The sequence below is a fragment of the Meriones unguiculatus genome, chromosome 8 (genome assembly GCF_030254825.1).
Source record: "Meriones unguiculatus strain TT.TT164.6M chromosome 8, Bangor_MerUng_6.1, whole genome shotgun sequence".
Taxonomy (NCBI): Eukaryota; Metazoa; Chordata; class Mammalia; order Rodentia; family Muridae; genus Meriones; species Meriones unguiculatus.
In genome coordinates, this window is record NC_083356.1 from 58,174,914 (window position 1) to 58,190,262 (window position 15,349).

At 38.2% G+C, this 15,349-nt stretch overlaps 1 protein-coding gene across 5 annotated transcripts in view; it reads left to right on the forward strand.

Moving 5' to 3' along the window:
• Positions 1-15,349, forward strand: part of Rspo2 (R-spondin 2) — a 165,265-nt gene that overhangs the window by 90,664 nt on the left and 59,252 nt on the right. For all 5 annotated transcript variants that reach the window (XM_021644097.2, XM_060389487.1, XM_060389488.1 and 2 more), the window contains 2 exons: positions 11,122-11,265; positions 13,359-13,547. In XM_021644097.2, coding sequence (XP_021499772.1) covers positions 11,122-11,265; positions 13,359-13,547 — 333 coding nt within the window. The remainder of the gene's footprint in view (positions 1-11,121; positions 11,266-13,358; positions 13,548-15,349) is intronic.

A 15,349-nucleotide genomic window follows, 5' to 3' on the forward strand; every position in this document is an offset into this window, starting at 1 on the left:
AATAATTTGATAGATTGTATCAAGGTTTGTTGTAGTTATTTGCTCGTTTGTTTTGAGACACCATTTCCCTACATAGTGCCACCACATCCAGCACCCCAGCCTTCTGATTGCTGGTATTATAAGCATTTGCCACCATGTGTAGCATCATCAGAGTTCGTATTAGCAATTTCCTTCAAGTAGCGTCCCTTCTACACTTGCAGTGTGAGTGCTGGGAATTGAACATGGGTCCACTTGAAGAACACTCTCTCTGACCTCAGCATAATTCCTTTTAAAAGGCTCATATCACCTTGTACTCTATGCCTCTGAAAAACAAAGCATTTAACTAGATATGTTTTAATGTTTTTTTTTTTAATTTGAGTGTTTTGTTATTATTTTTTTCTGACAGGGTTTCTCTATGTAGCCCTGGCTGTCTTGGAACTCACCTTGTCGACCAGGCTAGGCTCAAAGTCAGAGATCTGCCTGTCTCTGCCTCCCAAATGCTGGGAATAAAGGTGGGCACCACTGCACCCAGCCCCATATTTTACTTTTTAGGGCATTTGTGGAACTTCTCCCTTGTTACTGAAGTTCTCGGAAAGATAATCACAAATTGTCATTCTAAGGATTCCGCTGGTCAACCAGAAGGTTGGCTTCTAAGCATGGTTAGGGGTTCTATCTGCTATTACCATTGAGCTCAATTGTTATACATTACAAAGCCATTTTTAAACAGAGCCAGTTAAAGACAGAAGATGATAGAACTAGAACTAATGTTATTTTGGTTTCACCCAAACATGCTGTTTTAAAATTGGATTATCTCCCTTTTTTAACCCAGATCTCTCATGCACATGCCAATGAGACAGCAAGCAAGGGGATAAGAGACATACTACAGCAGGATGACATATCACCTGTTGATTGCTCATTATAGATTATTTTCCCATGTAGAGATCACTAAGTCCCTGTGTGTTTGCATTATTTGTCTATGCATAAAGCCAGATGGTAGATGTCAGACTCATCCTAAGACGCTCAGCTAAAATGCTTTTACATGGTGTTTACAAACGAAACTGTTCTCTAAGTCAGGACTCAGCCAACTGTGACTGAGGGCAAAATCTGCCCGCCATCTTGTGTGCCAGTTCTGGGGATAACTTTTAGAATTTTAAATGACCAGAGAAAAACAATCAAATGGACATTAAGATGGCACATGGGAGATAGCTTTAACTTGTGTTTAAGTGTTCATAAATAAAGTTTTTATTGGAAAACAGCTGTGCTTCTTGATTGATGTATTATGACTACTTTTGTAGTCTAATAGAATTGAATAGCTTCAATGAGACATTATGGTCTGTATTCTAAATCGTTTCCTCTCAAGCCCTGTACTCCTGCTCTAAGCCTTTCTGGAGTAGGAAGGAGTTGAGAGATTCCTCTTGTTTGGCTTGGACAGAGGTTGCGTGGGGGGTGGGGGGGTAAAATGTACACTAGCATACCCTGGGATTTTCTTTCAGTTGGGCAGAGAAAAGTTGCCTTTTCCAACATTCCAATGGGGTAAATCCCAATGGGGACTTGGGTCTGACATTTATTACACTGTTCTGGTTTCACCTTAATATGACAGGGTGACAAGTTACCAAACTAGGAAAAGCACAAGGAGTAACAAACACTAGGACCTGCTGCCGGCAAGAATGGAAAATCTGATATGAAATATTAATTTGTTTTATAATTTAAAATTCTCTTATCAATTTTACTTTGAGGTTGTGGCTTTCTCCTATCTTCCTTAAGTGGAAACACAAATCCCTTTAAAACATACTACTGCATCGCTTCTCAGTCTTTTGGCTAAAATCAAATGTAGTAAATCATACTATTGCATTCCCAAAAGAAACGTTCTTTTTCATTGCATTTGTTTGCAGTACAATTTCAAATATGCATCATTTGAAAAATGAGGAAGAAGCCAATATCTTATTTAACTAGTTTAATATCAGACTCAATGTTTCTTTTTTCTGTGTGTATGGAAAAGATACACTATTTAAAATATTATAGAGAAGGTAGTAGCGTATAATTCACAAATTTAATAAATTTGGAAGACTTAAGTTAAAAATGATTCTGTGAAGAAAATTGTTTTGACAACATATGTATTGCTACAAGTCAAAATAAAGAATCCTACGTGGGAATGCATGCCTTTAACTCTACAGCAAGAGGCAGAGGTAGGATGAAGACAGTGCTACATCAGCCTTGGCTACATAAGACACTGTGTTAAAAAAAAGTACCATGACATGTGATATAAGATAGAATTTTAGCCAGGTGGTGGTGCACGTCTTTAATCTCAGCACTCAGGGAGGCAGAGGCAGGTAGATCTCTGTGAGTCTGAGGCCAGTCTGGTCTACAAAGTGAGTCTAGAACAGCCAAGGCTATACACAGAAACCATGTCTAAAAAAAAAAAAAAAAAGAATTCTATATTTATGTGTAAAGTAACCTATTTCTAGATGGCGTTCATTCATCTGAACTGACTATATTTCTCAGGTTAAAGTCTTTACCTAAGCTAGGACTTCGCTGCATAATAGATAACTTAGGTGTTTCCCTCCTATCTAGTAAAGAACATAGGAATAGAAAGATTTTTCCTCACCTCAAAATTACTTTGAGACCTCAGTATCATAACTCCTGGTACCTAATGCTCACAGTAGTTCTACCTAGAGGTGTTGGGGGGTGGGTGGGTATGTGGGTGTGTGTAAAGCAAATTACTGAAGCAAGAGTAAAACTAATGTTTCTCCCAGATAGTGTTCTTTAAATGCGCTCTTTCTTTGAGTAGTGTTACATATTCATGTAAATGTTTATTACATTAATCATTAGCTATCTATTAATGAAAGTTAGTTTCCCATATGTAATATTTTAGAGTTTTTATTCTTTCTTCCATTGTCTTGTCCCAGTTGGTAAGTTTATCTGCTCTCTCTGTCTCTGTCTCTCTCACCCTTTCTTTCCTCCCTTCCTCCCTTCCTCCCTTCCTGTGTCTGAGATACAGTCTTCCTAAGAAGCCCAGGCTGGTCTTGAACTCATGACAGTCATGTTTGAGCCTTTTCAGTACTAGGATGACAAGCATGTTCTCTTAGTAAACTTTTGTATTCATGAAATCCCACATTCTTGGATCACTCTTTGCCCAGAAGATACTGTGCAGAGTTTATTGCACTCTGTAAGTTTCAAAATCATCTTGACAGAACAATGAAAGGAAGACTGACATTAATTTTATTTTGGGTCATTAAATCAAAGAGAAACAATCTTACTAAGTTGTCCAGAGTCCCGTAAGAGTGATTAAAACATCTGTCCTCTGGCGTGCTGACCGCAGTACTACCTACGAGTCTGATTTCTCACCACAGCCATAGTTCTGCCTTTGACCGTCATTGTCCTATTTCTGTACTCACGCTAACTGGATCACATCTGTACTAATTGTGCTTACTAGTAAAGATGATTTTGACTTTAACCCATTCTCCTGGGTTCCCCTCCCCAATACCACCACTTCAGCAGAGATGTCTATTAACTTAGTAATGCTGCTTTTCTGCATTGTCATGCAAGTAGTTTAGCTATAGGTATGAAAACCTGATCACTACCCTTTATTTTCTTTAGTTTGAAATACACTGAAACTCCTGATGAGCTGTGTGCTGTTAAACTCTATAGAAATGTGATTTTTGGCTTTTAGGTTGTAGTTTTTATTAATTCACATTGTGATGAAATTATCATACTAACATATTACAAATATATAATTTTGGTAACTTAGAAATTTTATTGAGGGATACTTATAAGCTGTTGCCAGTTTGAAGAAGGAGTATTACACAGTAGCATTTGAAGTTATTAGAGATGTCTTAAAAATATGCACTTTTAAGACGCTTCAATTTACGTTGATGTCAGTGATTCCTAAGTGAAAAATTCCTGTAAATATGATTTTGCTGCTGTTGGAATAATTTGCCTTCTTAATTTCTATTCAGTTTTGCCCCATAATTTACACACACACACACACACACACACACACACACACACACACACACTTTCTATAGCTTTCTAGTATTAAGTAATCATATTATTGCTTGATTGCTTGCCAAAGTGCCTATCCTTATAGCAGGATGGACATCTTAAAAAGGTTACTCATCCAGGTAAAAATCCTAGCCTTTCTGGATTTCTAGACAGAATGAGGAAATAAACTAGGCACTTTCACGATCAGTTTGCTCTTGTGCTCAGGTATCTGTGAACACCCGACACTAACCCACGTGTAGTCTCTATCTTGAACCCAATTTTATTCTTAATTATTTTCTTACTTAAACATTTAAAAGCTACATTGAATGTGGATAACTTATACTCTGAAACCACAACTTCTGAGCACAAGGCAGCCTCCCCATCTCTGACCAGTTCCCCACACACAGCATTCTTCACTGGGCCTTTCACAGCCCATGGGTATTTTCTCTGTTGCTTCCACAACCTTGCATTGTCAGGGCTGGACTTTTCTATGTCCCAGCTCAACATCCACAATATGTTTTACCTTGATATTCACCTTCTCAGTTCCAATTGTTTTCAGGTTATTTCTGTATGGTTTAGTTCTCTACAGCTAGTGAAGGTGGCCCGTTTTGGTGTGTTGTATTTCATATTTCATCAGAGATACATACAAGGTACATGCTAGCAATCGTGTACTTAGCATTCAGATAGTATAGAAATAGAGCTTTTAAATATTATTCATGATTGTTTACTTGGCAAGTGCTAAACTTCTATGCCATGCTCAGCACTGTGCTAAAAAAATGAAGAATTCATAAATCGAAATGAGTAAGAATTTAATGGGAGAACAGAAATGTGCCCTGGGTCTCTGCTTGTATGGAAGCAAGCATATACCTCTACTGTCTATTCTTTTACCTTTCAGTACTGTATTGGTGACACGTGGCTGTGGCCCGTTGCTTTGGTATTGGCATCACTGGGATAGGGGGATGAGCACTAAGGAAGCATGCTCTTGGGGTCTGGCAGCCTCCTCAGCACATACTAGGTTCTTAGGGAATGCTTGGTATGAACTAGACTACAGTATAATTTGAAAAATGTTACTTTAGAGCCTGTATGGTGTGGTGTTGGGAGGACAGGCGAGGGGGTTGCCCAGCATGCTTTTCTAATTCTTGGCTAGATTAAGCCCTTGTGGCCAAACGACAGCCCTGCGTTTGGCCACAGTTTCACTTGGACAGTAATTTTACTTAAACCAACATTGGCAGTCCTCACTTGCTGGATTGCATTTTTGAGGAGGCACTGTAATTAAGAAGCATGTAAGTTGGCTAAAGTAAGTTCTTACATTTCTGAACACGGACTTAAAACACATACTTTTGGAGCAAAGGCCTATGCTTAGTAAATCTTGATATTCCTATTATACAGTATAAAGTTTTCAAAGGTTAAACCAACTACTGCAGGTTCCCATTGGTATTTAAATGGTGTTTAACCCATTAAATTTATGTGTTACAAAGATTTCCTGAAACACACACAAGAAACAGTAAAGACAGGGCCCCTTCAGGGGATGAACCTGGTATGCTTTTAGGGGAGAAAGAAAATTTCTGTGTATCCCTAAAAGCATTTTGTAATGTTTTAAAATTTTATTTAGTATGATTTTTGTATGTGAAAAAAAGAATTAATGAAACTTAGTAAAATGAGGGTAACAAGCTTATGTAGTTCTGGAGAAATGGCTTCCGGCTGAGTCTAGGACTGTGAGACACCCAAAGAGATCATTTTTCTACTCAGAAGCATTAGCTCTGGGAGACATGGCCAAATGGTGCTTAGGACCTGAGGCTTTCGGATGCTGAAGCACATCAAGGTGGAATTTCTGGGGAAAGTGGATTGTGCATTGCTAATTTAGACCTTTGGTTCAGAGCTGGGGGATAAGTCTATGATGTAAACTGTGAGTCCATAAATCATGGAAGGCCAGCAGAACCCTAGGCACCAATCATAGCTTTTAAAGAATGCTTTTGTACAACAGCTTTAGAAATCAATCTGGAACTTTCTCAGACAATTAGGAATAATACTACCTCAAAATCCAGCTATAACTCTCCTGGGCATACCCAAAAGATGACCCACCATTCAACAAGGACATTTGCTCAACCATGTTCATAGCAGCTTTATTTGTAATAGCCAGAATCTGGAAACAACCTAGATGTCCCTCAGCGGAGGAACAGATACAGAAATTGTGGTACATTTACACAACGGAATACTACTCAGCAATTAAAAACAAGGAAATCATGAAATTTGTAGGCAAATGGATGGAACTAGAAGAGATCATCTTCAGTGAGGTAACCCAGAAATAGAAAGACAGACATGGCATACATTCACTAATAAGTGGATATTAGCCATATAATACACGATAGCCATCTACAGACCTAAAGAAGCTAGGCACTAAGGAGGATGCTTAAATCTCATTCAAAACAGCAAACAGAATAGACTCCAGAAGCAGTGGAAGAGAGAAAACAGGATAGCAGCCTATAGAGGATCCTCTGGAAGGATTCACCCAACAGGGTATTGAAGCAGATGCTGAGACTCACACCCAAACTTTGGGCAGAGCATAGGGAGTCTTATGGAGGAAGAAAGGGGTGGGATTAGAGGAACATGGAGGGGACAGGAGCCCCACAAGGAGACCAACAAAGCTAAAGGATCTAAGCCCAGGGTGTCCTGCAGAAACTGCTGCACCAATGGAGGACCACACGTGGAGAGGACCTAGACCTCCTGCTCAGATGTGGCCAATTGGCAGCTCAGTCTCCATGTAGATCTCTGAGTGAGGGGATCAGGGGATGCCTCTATCAAGAACTCTGTTGACTGCTCTTTGATCACTCACTCCTGATGCTGCAGCCTTGTCAGGCCACAGAGGAAAGGTATCCAGGCAGTCCTGATGAGACTCAACAAGCTATGGGCAGATGGCAATAGTGGAGAACTCCCCCTTTCAGTGGACTAGGGGAAGGGGTGAGAGGAAGGAGGGAAGGTGGGACTGGGGAAGTTGGGAAAGAGGCTTTAATTTATATATATAATAAATAAATTGTGAAGAAAATTTTAAAAAAGAATACCTTCTTGCATAGATGATATTTTAAAGTCTCTCTCTTTATCATGGAATATAAATTGTTACTCACTGAATATTAGACAACAAAGGACCTGGCAAGAAATGATGAAGGAAGGGTGTAGTTAGTTTGAAGGTTAAAGCAGGTTTGGTAATATTAAAGCTCTGGTTTTGTGGTCCCAAATCTGGAAAGGTTTGAGACATGATCTACAATGTTATTTTTTTCCTGTTGAAATCAAAAGATTTATTTCATAGTGTTAATAGAGAGGCTTAAAAAAAAAAACCTAGGTAGTTTGCTAAACTGTTTATTTTAAATAATTGTTTGTTATTTTCATATAGAAGTAAATTGCAGTTATAAAAGTTTTTTTATTTAAGAGGACGTAGCACTTCTTAACATTTCATAATGCTACCATCCTTCCTTCAAATTAAAGTCTATGCATTCTACACACACAGATTGCATACCCTTGTATGTGTCTTTGTTGTATCATGTTACATATAACTTGTCACCTGCATTTTTTTCACTTCACAATAGGCCTTTAACACTTACTCTAAATCACTACTTATAATTCCCAGTGTGCTTTTTAATGGTAATAGTATTCTACTATCAGTGTTTCAAATGTATCAAATTTGAGAGTGCATAATTAAGCTTTTCTCCAGGAGGATTTATGCCTGAAATAGTCCTAAGGGACTGTACAGAGAATGGTAGGCATTTGAGAAATTCTGCATCTGTGAAGCAAGGAATGAAATGAGGAAAGGGGAGCTTTAAGTAACAATAAAGATAAGTAAAAGAACTTGTAAAAGTAATTCCAAATGCTTGTTACTGTATATTTTTGGCCAAAAGACTTAACAACATAGAGCATATTTAAAAGCAAAATCAGACCTTGTAGATAATGGCTGATTAACAAAGTGTGGAGTTCTCACTTTTAAAACTATATATATATATATATACACACATATATATGTATATATACAAACACACACACACACACACACACACATATATATATATATATATCATTATATATATATATATATATCATATATATATATATCATTATATCATTACCCTGTTCTGTTTTATCCTTTGGAATTCTTTTGTTTTTTTGTTTTTTGTTTTTTTTTTTTTACAGTACTCTATGATTTATTTATTTATTTTTTTCAATGCAGTTTATTCAGGAACCTTGAACAATCATCTGACCCTGGGGAAAGCCAGCCCACAGCTTAAATAGCCTCTGGGTAGCCAACCCCAGCGTGCCACGTGGGCAATGCAGATAGGTCCACATACATGGAAGCAAGCCAGATCCTCAGCCTTAGCCAAATGTGGAATTGTTCCTGACAGAGAGCACTCACCATCCAGAAGGTGGAAGGCGGAAACCAGCTCCATCTTTAAAGCATAGCATTCCGCAGCTCTCTACAGTTCCCCCTTTTTGTTTTAGACGCATCAGGCAAGAGTAGAGGTCTGATCTCTGATATTAGAAATAAATTGGGACTTTGTACTGATGTTCATTTAGGTGTCATCCACCCAAAGAGCATCAGACCCGTCTGATACCTTTTTCTCAGAGGCGGGACCTGGGGCATCAACCCGCATGCAATCAGACATGCTCTTCTCTGGGTCGAAAGCGGCTGACCCTGAGTGCAGTGCTTAGCCTTGCATCCTGAGAGTAACATTTTAGCTTTTTATGGTAGCCAACTATGCTTGGGGAGACTGTCCTGCTTCAATGGCTGTAAAGGCCTGAATGATCATGGCTGCATTATGCTGTTGTGAGACTCTAATCTTGCATATATACCACAGGCAAACCAAGGAGACCAACACCAGGAATTCTTATCCTGACTTGGAAAATAATTCCAGAAGAGAGAAAGCTGCTTGTCTATTAAAAAAATATAGCAGGAAACCCAGCAATTTGTGGACCTACTGGCCATGTAGTTTGACCATGATTGAGAGGCTCCTGACCAGCTATAAGCTTTTGTTTCTTAAAGTGTAGGTTACAGCATTTAAGACTACAAATGAACCTTTTATGGGGTAACAAGATTTACTGCTACACCCACAATTTTCTTCCCCCAGCAAAGAGGCAATGCTGTAATTTAATGGTGGGCCCACAGATACTTGGCTTTCTAGTTCCTCCTTTGCTGGTGTTTAGTTTGGTCCTTCATTATCGTTTCATACACAAAAGACCTGTATAGAGTCAAAATGGAAAGAAAGGTAGCAAACTGACATTTTCTGCTTACAGCTTAGAAATTATCATTATGCACTTTATTTTGCTTAAGTTTTTAGCCTTTTGCTACTTTCTGGAATTATTTTCTCAATGTTTAAAATTTTAAGCACAAAGTAACTTTTTATGTCAGTTATATTTTCTACTTCAATTATCTCTCATTTTGTAAGAAATATGTGACTTCAGGGGTCTTTCCAGAGACTCATACTCCAACCAAGTACCATGCAGGGAGATAACCTAGAACCCCTGCACAGATGTAGCCCATGGTAGTTCAATGTCCAAGTGGGTTCCATAGTAATGGGAACAGGGACTGTCTCTGACATGAACTGACTGGCCTGTTCTTTGATCACCTCCCCCTGAGGGGGGAGCAGCCTTACAAGGCCACAGAGAAGACAATGCAGCCACTCTTGATGAGATCTAACAGACTAGGATCAGAAGGAAGAAAAAGAAACCCTACCCTACCAGTGGACTTGGGGAGGGGCATGTGTGGAGAAGAGGGAGGGAGGAAGGGAGGGATTGGGATGGGAGGGGGAATACAAAGTGAAAAAAGTGTAATTAAAAATAAAATTATATTAAAATTTAAAAAAAGAAATATGTGACTTAAGTCTTTTCAGAGTTTTTATGGCAATGAATATAGTCCTGGGAAAGGTTGGGTGTGGTGGATGTTGAGTTTGCCTATCACTTTGGATATTGATGGTCACTACCAGTTAAATCTGTTACAAGTAACAATTGACTATCGTCTGTTGAAACCCTGGTTTTCAATTAATCAGCCTGCTGCCTCCCTGCTCTCCTCTCCAGGAAGCATATTCATTGCAACCCGTTCCTGCCATGAACATCTGGCCCAGATATCTCTGGCTTTTCCAGAGAATCTGATCTAGACTTCAATCTGTTAATTACTTTCTTTAAACACCTTGTTGGAACATTATGCCTTTTGGTTGAAAGGTACATGTTTCTGATTATCCGTTGTTTCTATCTGTAGATTCATGTTATGTGTCAGTAGGGTTATATGTTATTGCAAATGTTTATCATAATCTTAAAAGGTCCATGGCATCTTAAATGTGAAGATGTCAAGGCCTAGAATGGTGAGTTGCTGAGTCCAAAGATGTAGAGCTGGTGAGACAAATCCAGTATTCCAAACTTCCTCTCTGGGGCTTCAAGCACTGTTTCACAAGCTGTTACTAGCATCCTAGTTTTTCAATTATTAAGAAAAGAGATTGCTTTTAGGGAAAGCCTAAAGAACCCAAGCAAGCATTACTCCTTGTGTGACTTACTGTCTCTTAGTACCTAGGCTCCTTCCTCATTTAGAAGCTGCCAGTTGTACCCAGACTGTAAAGAGTAAATGTATATAAAGGCCTTTGTGTAGTGAGGTTTCTACAAAATGACCCAATCTCCCTTTCCTACTCATGTCACATCTTTCTCTGAATAAAAAATAAGAGAGTACTGACCAGTGCTTGAGGTAACATACCAGGCATTTAGATAAACTTTGATATTTGAAATTTTAAGTCTTTGACTGTCTGGAAACAGAAGATACAAACTGCAGCTCCCATTCTGTTTCTCTTTGTGGGACTTAGAAAGGCAGAACAGACTTCATGCTTGGAAGTGGTGTGATTTGTAGTAGGAAGGTATTCTTTATAATCATTTGCTTTAATCTCATTTGAACTAAACATTTCTGGAGTCTTCTGTGCCTCAGGCCCTTTGCTGGCCCTCTAACTTATTAATGTGACAAGCTGTGGGAAGGGTTAGGGGTGAATTAGAATGCTATGACATAAGTAAATAAAGGCATGAGCATGTATCTCTGTCCATAGTATTTTGCTTAAGGTAACCAATGCATTTATGTAATCATGATCTGTAAAATATACAAACGTCCTTTAACTATTTTTTTCTCTTTAAAATTGTTTGTAGGATGCAGAATAGAAAACTGTGATTCTTGCTTTAGCAAAGACTTTTGTACCAAGTGCAAAGTAGGCTTTTATTTGCATAGAGGCCGCTGCTTTGATGAATGTCCAGATGGTTTTGCACCATTAGATGAGAGCATGGAATGTGTAGGTGAGTAGTTCTTAATTCAACTCTCAAATTCCAAATTTTCATGCCTGTTTGTGCAGATGTTCATCTTAGATGTAGCCAACCTAAAAAGTAAGTGGGTCCTATTGTTCATCAGAACTGAATGGATTTGTTTGTTTGTTTGTTTGTTTGGTAATTCTAAGTATTTTAGGCATCCTGATGATGAATACTTTTGTTTCAAATTTTGCTAGTTATGTATTTGCCAAGTTAGGCTACTTATGGGCTGATAAAGTTTATCATTGGTACTAGATAAATTTCTTATTATCTTAATAAATTGCTACTACAGTTCAAGAAAAGCATTTTATTTAGTAGGAAAACAAGACTTCCACACAGTATCATGCGAGCCATCCTATCGCCTTAGCTGTGTGAATAAATGAACTTTGGAGATTCTTGCTAAGCCATCTGTGTAAAAAGAAAATAAGTTAAAAGAATATTTTGTGCCCAAATATTTTTTTGGTGATTGACTGCATGTTACAAATTTTATAAAACAAACCAGGCATGGAGGTGCACACCTGGAATCCCACCACTTGGGGAGGCAGAAGCAGGTGGATCTCCGTGAGTTTGAGGCCAGCCTGGTCTACAAAGTGAGTCCAGGACAGCCAAGCCTACACACAAAAAATCCCTGTTTCAAGAAAACAAAAAAATATTAAAATAGATTAGCTGTTAGCTGAATTTTAAATCTATAGGATGCATTTAAACATACATAGTATGAAAAATCTAATCACATACTATAGAAACTTCATATGAACTTTATGTGCTTTGATGTTTATAAAATACTGTGAGCCACTGATTAACAGATAAATTGGCTGAATTTGACAATACATCTATTTATTCGTAACTGTAATTTCACACCTATGTCCCTCAAATTTTACTAGATTCACTATACATCTCATTTTGTATACAATAGAGCTATGAATCATAAATTATACAACCCATTCCCTTAAAAGGAGAGATTCTAAAGTATAACTTGACAATTTTGTTTATAAACTTTTGTGGAGGAGAATTCACTTAAAAGTGATGTTTGGAAAGAAATTGTTTTACTTATATTTATGTGTGAGTTAGTACATGCAGATTAATTAATTAATTTATTTATTAATGCAATTTAAACTGTGAAAGCCACTGAAGGCATATATTCTGAGTGCTGCTTTAGCTGTTGATAAAGAAGAATCACACCCTCTATACATTATAAATGGAACTGTACAGAGTATTCCATGACAGAATTCTGTTCTTTGCCCTTTATGCCTAATTTAAATGGGCTTGAAAAAAATTATACAATTGGCTCTTATGCCTACTGAGATTGAAAACACTGTGGGCCAAGTGTGGACATAAGACTAAGTCAGCGAGGAGGGTCAGCTCTGCATGGCCTTACTGTCTTCTTCCAATCTCCACCATTGCTCAAAAATCTTACAAAAAGGGATACTAAATGCTGTCCATGTCTAGAAATAACAGGTACCTTCTTTGCAGCAGATATCTGTTACTTTAAGCTTGTATTAAACAGCAGAGATATATAAGCATACTTATTGAAAGACTATATCGAATATGCAAATCAGAAATACAAACGTATATATGAGTGTGCGTGCGCGCGCGCACACACACACACACACACAAACACACACACACACCTCCTTGCCCGCCTCCCAGTGCTTGTAAAATAAAGCAAACGCAGTCATGGATTTGGAGTAGGCATACAAGATTAGCCTGTCAGAAGCTTGCTTCCATCGTGGCATGCAAAGAGCCTCCTCTGTTGTAGGTTTTGCCTGTTTAGAGACCATCTTCTAGAGATGACATAGTGTTGCATTTAGGCCTGACCAGCAGTATCCCTTCAAAAACATGACAAATGGAAAGCAACAACTCCTTAATTACTTACAAGGCATTTGTTTGTCTTAGCTGTCAGTGTCCTAGGATTTAAACAACTGCAGTTCCAGAAAGATGAGTACAGATCTTGTAGGCTACACAACCTGCTTTTTGTTATTTGTGGGGTGGAGGTAATGGATAAGCATATTCGTATAAGTTTTATACAAAATGAAAAGTGAATACCCAACTGATGTCTATGTTTGTATTTTTTAAATCTTTATCAGAAGGATGTGAAGTTGGTCATTGGAGTGAATGGGGAACATGTAGCAGAAACAACCGCACATGTGGATTTAAATGGGGTCTGGAAACCAGAACACGGCAGATTGTTAAAAAGCCAGCAAAAGACACAATCCCATGTCCAACCATTGCGGAGTCCAGGAGATGCAAGATGGCTATGAGGCACTGTCCAGGAGGTGGGTCTAGTCACACTCGTGTGCTATGTGCTTTCTGGATGTTCCCCCTCCTCTTTTCTTCCCAATAAATACTATTTATTCATGATGGAAACCTGATACTAACATTTGAAAGGAGATAAAATTCTACTTTTTCAGAAACAAATGCTTCCGCTGAGATGCATATACAGTAAATGTTTCATTTTCTCTCAGAATATTTTTTTAAATAACTTGAAGGAATATCAATGTGCTTTCTAAAATGAGATTTCTAAGAGTGTGGGTTGTTTTGAGTGTTTGTCTCTTTTCAAATGTTCCATAAAAGAGGGTTCTTGTGAAAGCATGCCTTTGCAGACAGATGTTATTCAGAAGGAAGGAGCCAACTTTCAGTTGAGAAGAGTTTATATTAGAAAGGTTTATGGAATCTGTAAAGTCGTCTGCATTGTTACTAGTTGAAGATGACAACTTAAAATAAACTCACCCAAATAGTGGGAGGAAAAATCCCTGTCTTAATGTTACCACAATTAGCCCCTTCTCTTTGTTTTGATACTAATTTGTAGAAAACAGCTACTGGTATGTCTATTAACTCTTTGTAATAATTGTACTCATTTGCTGTCGTTATTCTATAATAGCCGGATTAGGTTCATTTTGAAATTAGGAGATGAGTACTTAGCAAGGTGTTGGAGACCACAGAAGTAGCATGTCAAAATACAATCCTTGTGTGTGTGTGTTTGTGTGTTGTGTATACATGTATGTACGAGCATGTGTGTGCATGTGGTGGCCAGACACCAACATTAGGCTTTTCCCTTTATTGTTTCCAACCTTTTAAATCCATGGTCTCTTACTTACATGGAACTCACTATTTTGACTGCTTGGCCCGCAAAGCCCTACAACCCTCTGTCTCTGTACACCCTCCCCCAGGCTGGAGTTACTAGAATATCTGACTTCTATGCTGATGTATGATGCATGAACTTAGGTCTTCATAAAAGTGCAGCAAGTACATGACTGGGTGAGGCATCTCACCAGCTTATCCGTATGGGAGCTCCATAATGTTACTGTGCTCTTTAAAGCAGTAATCATGTGTTGACACTGAATCACTGGCGAAAGCTGTGTTGCCGATGACGAAACCAAGATTTTTTTTTTTAAGTGCACAAATAAAAAAGCAAAGCAAAAAGAAAGTTGTATTTGGAAGAGAACCTTTAAAATACTTCTTCCTCCTAATCTGCTGTTGGGGACGTAGCTTTTCAACTTTTTAACTCAAGCCCAGAAAGAGAATACATAGCTGCTTAACATGGGTTTATATCTGCATTCTGCTGCCTCATAGAGCGTGCCTATGATCCACGGAGAAAGATGAAACTCTGAAGACTGGAAGACTCCAGCCAGCCTCTGAGGACTATTAGATCCAGATTCAGAAGCTCCTTGGAGGAGGCAGCTTTTCCTCTTGAATTAGTCTTGCTTTTCCTTACTGGGCCTTTGAAACAAGTTTTTTTTTTTTTCTTCTTCTTTTGGTCTGCTTTTCACTAACAAGGATGGTTTTGTTCACTTAAAGTGGCTATTTTTCAGTCAAAATATAAGAAAATATTTTCTTACAAAACTAATAAGCCAATCTTGGATAGCTGAGAGCATTTAACCTGCAACCTTTTGCCTAAAAGCAAACCCTATGTGTTCAGGTATTGAAAGAAAGACTTTCTTTGTCGTATATTGTTTATATAACTGGCCCCTCCCCCACTTCTTTTCAAGCGTCATGGGCCTGCAATTGTGGCTTACATTAATAGCAAGAATTAAACTGAAAATATTCTCATAACAAACATGCTTATGTGTAACAAGAG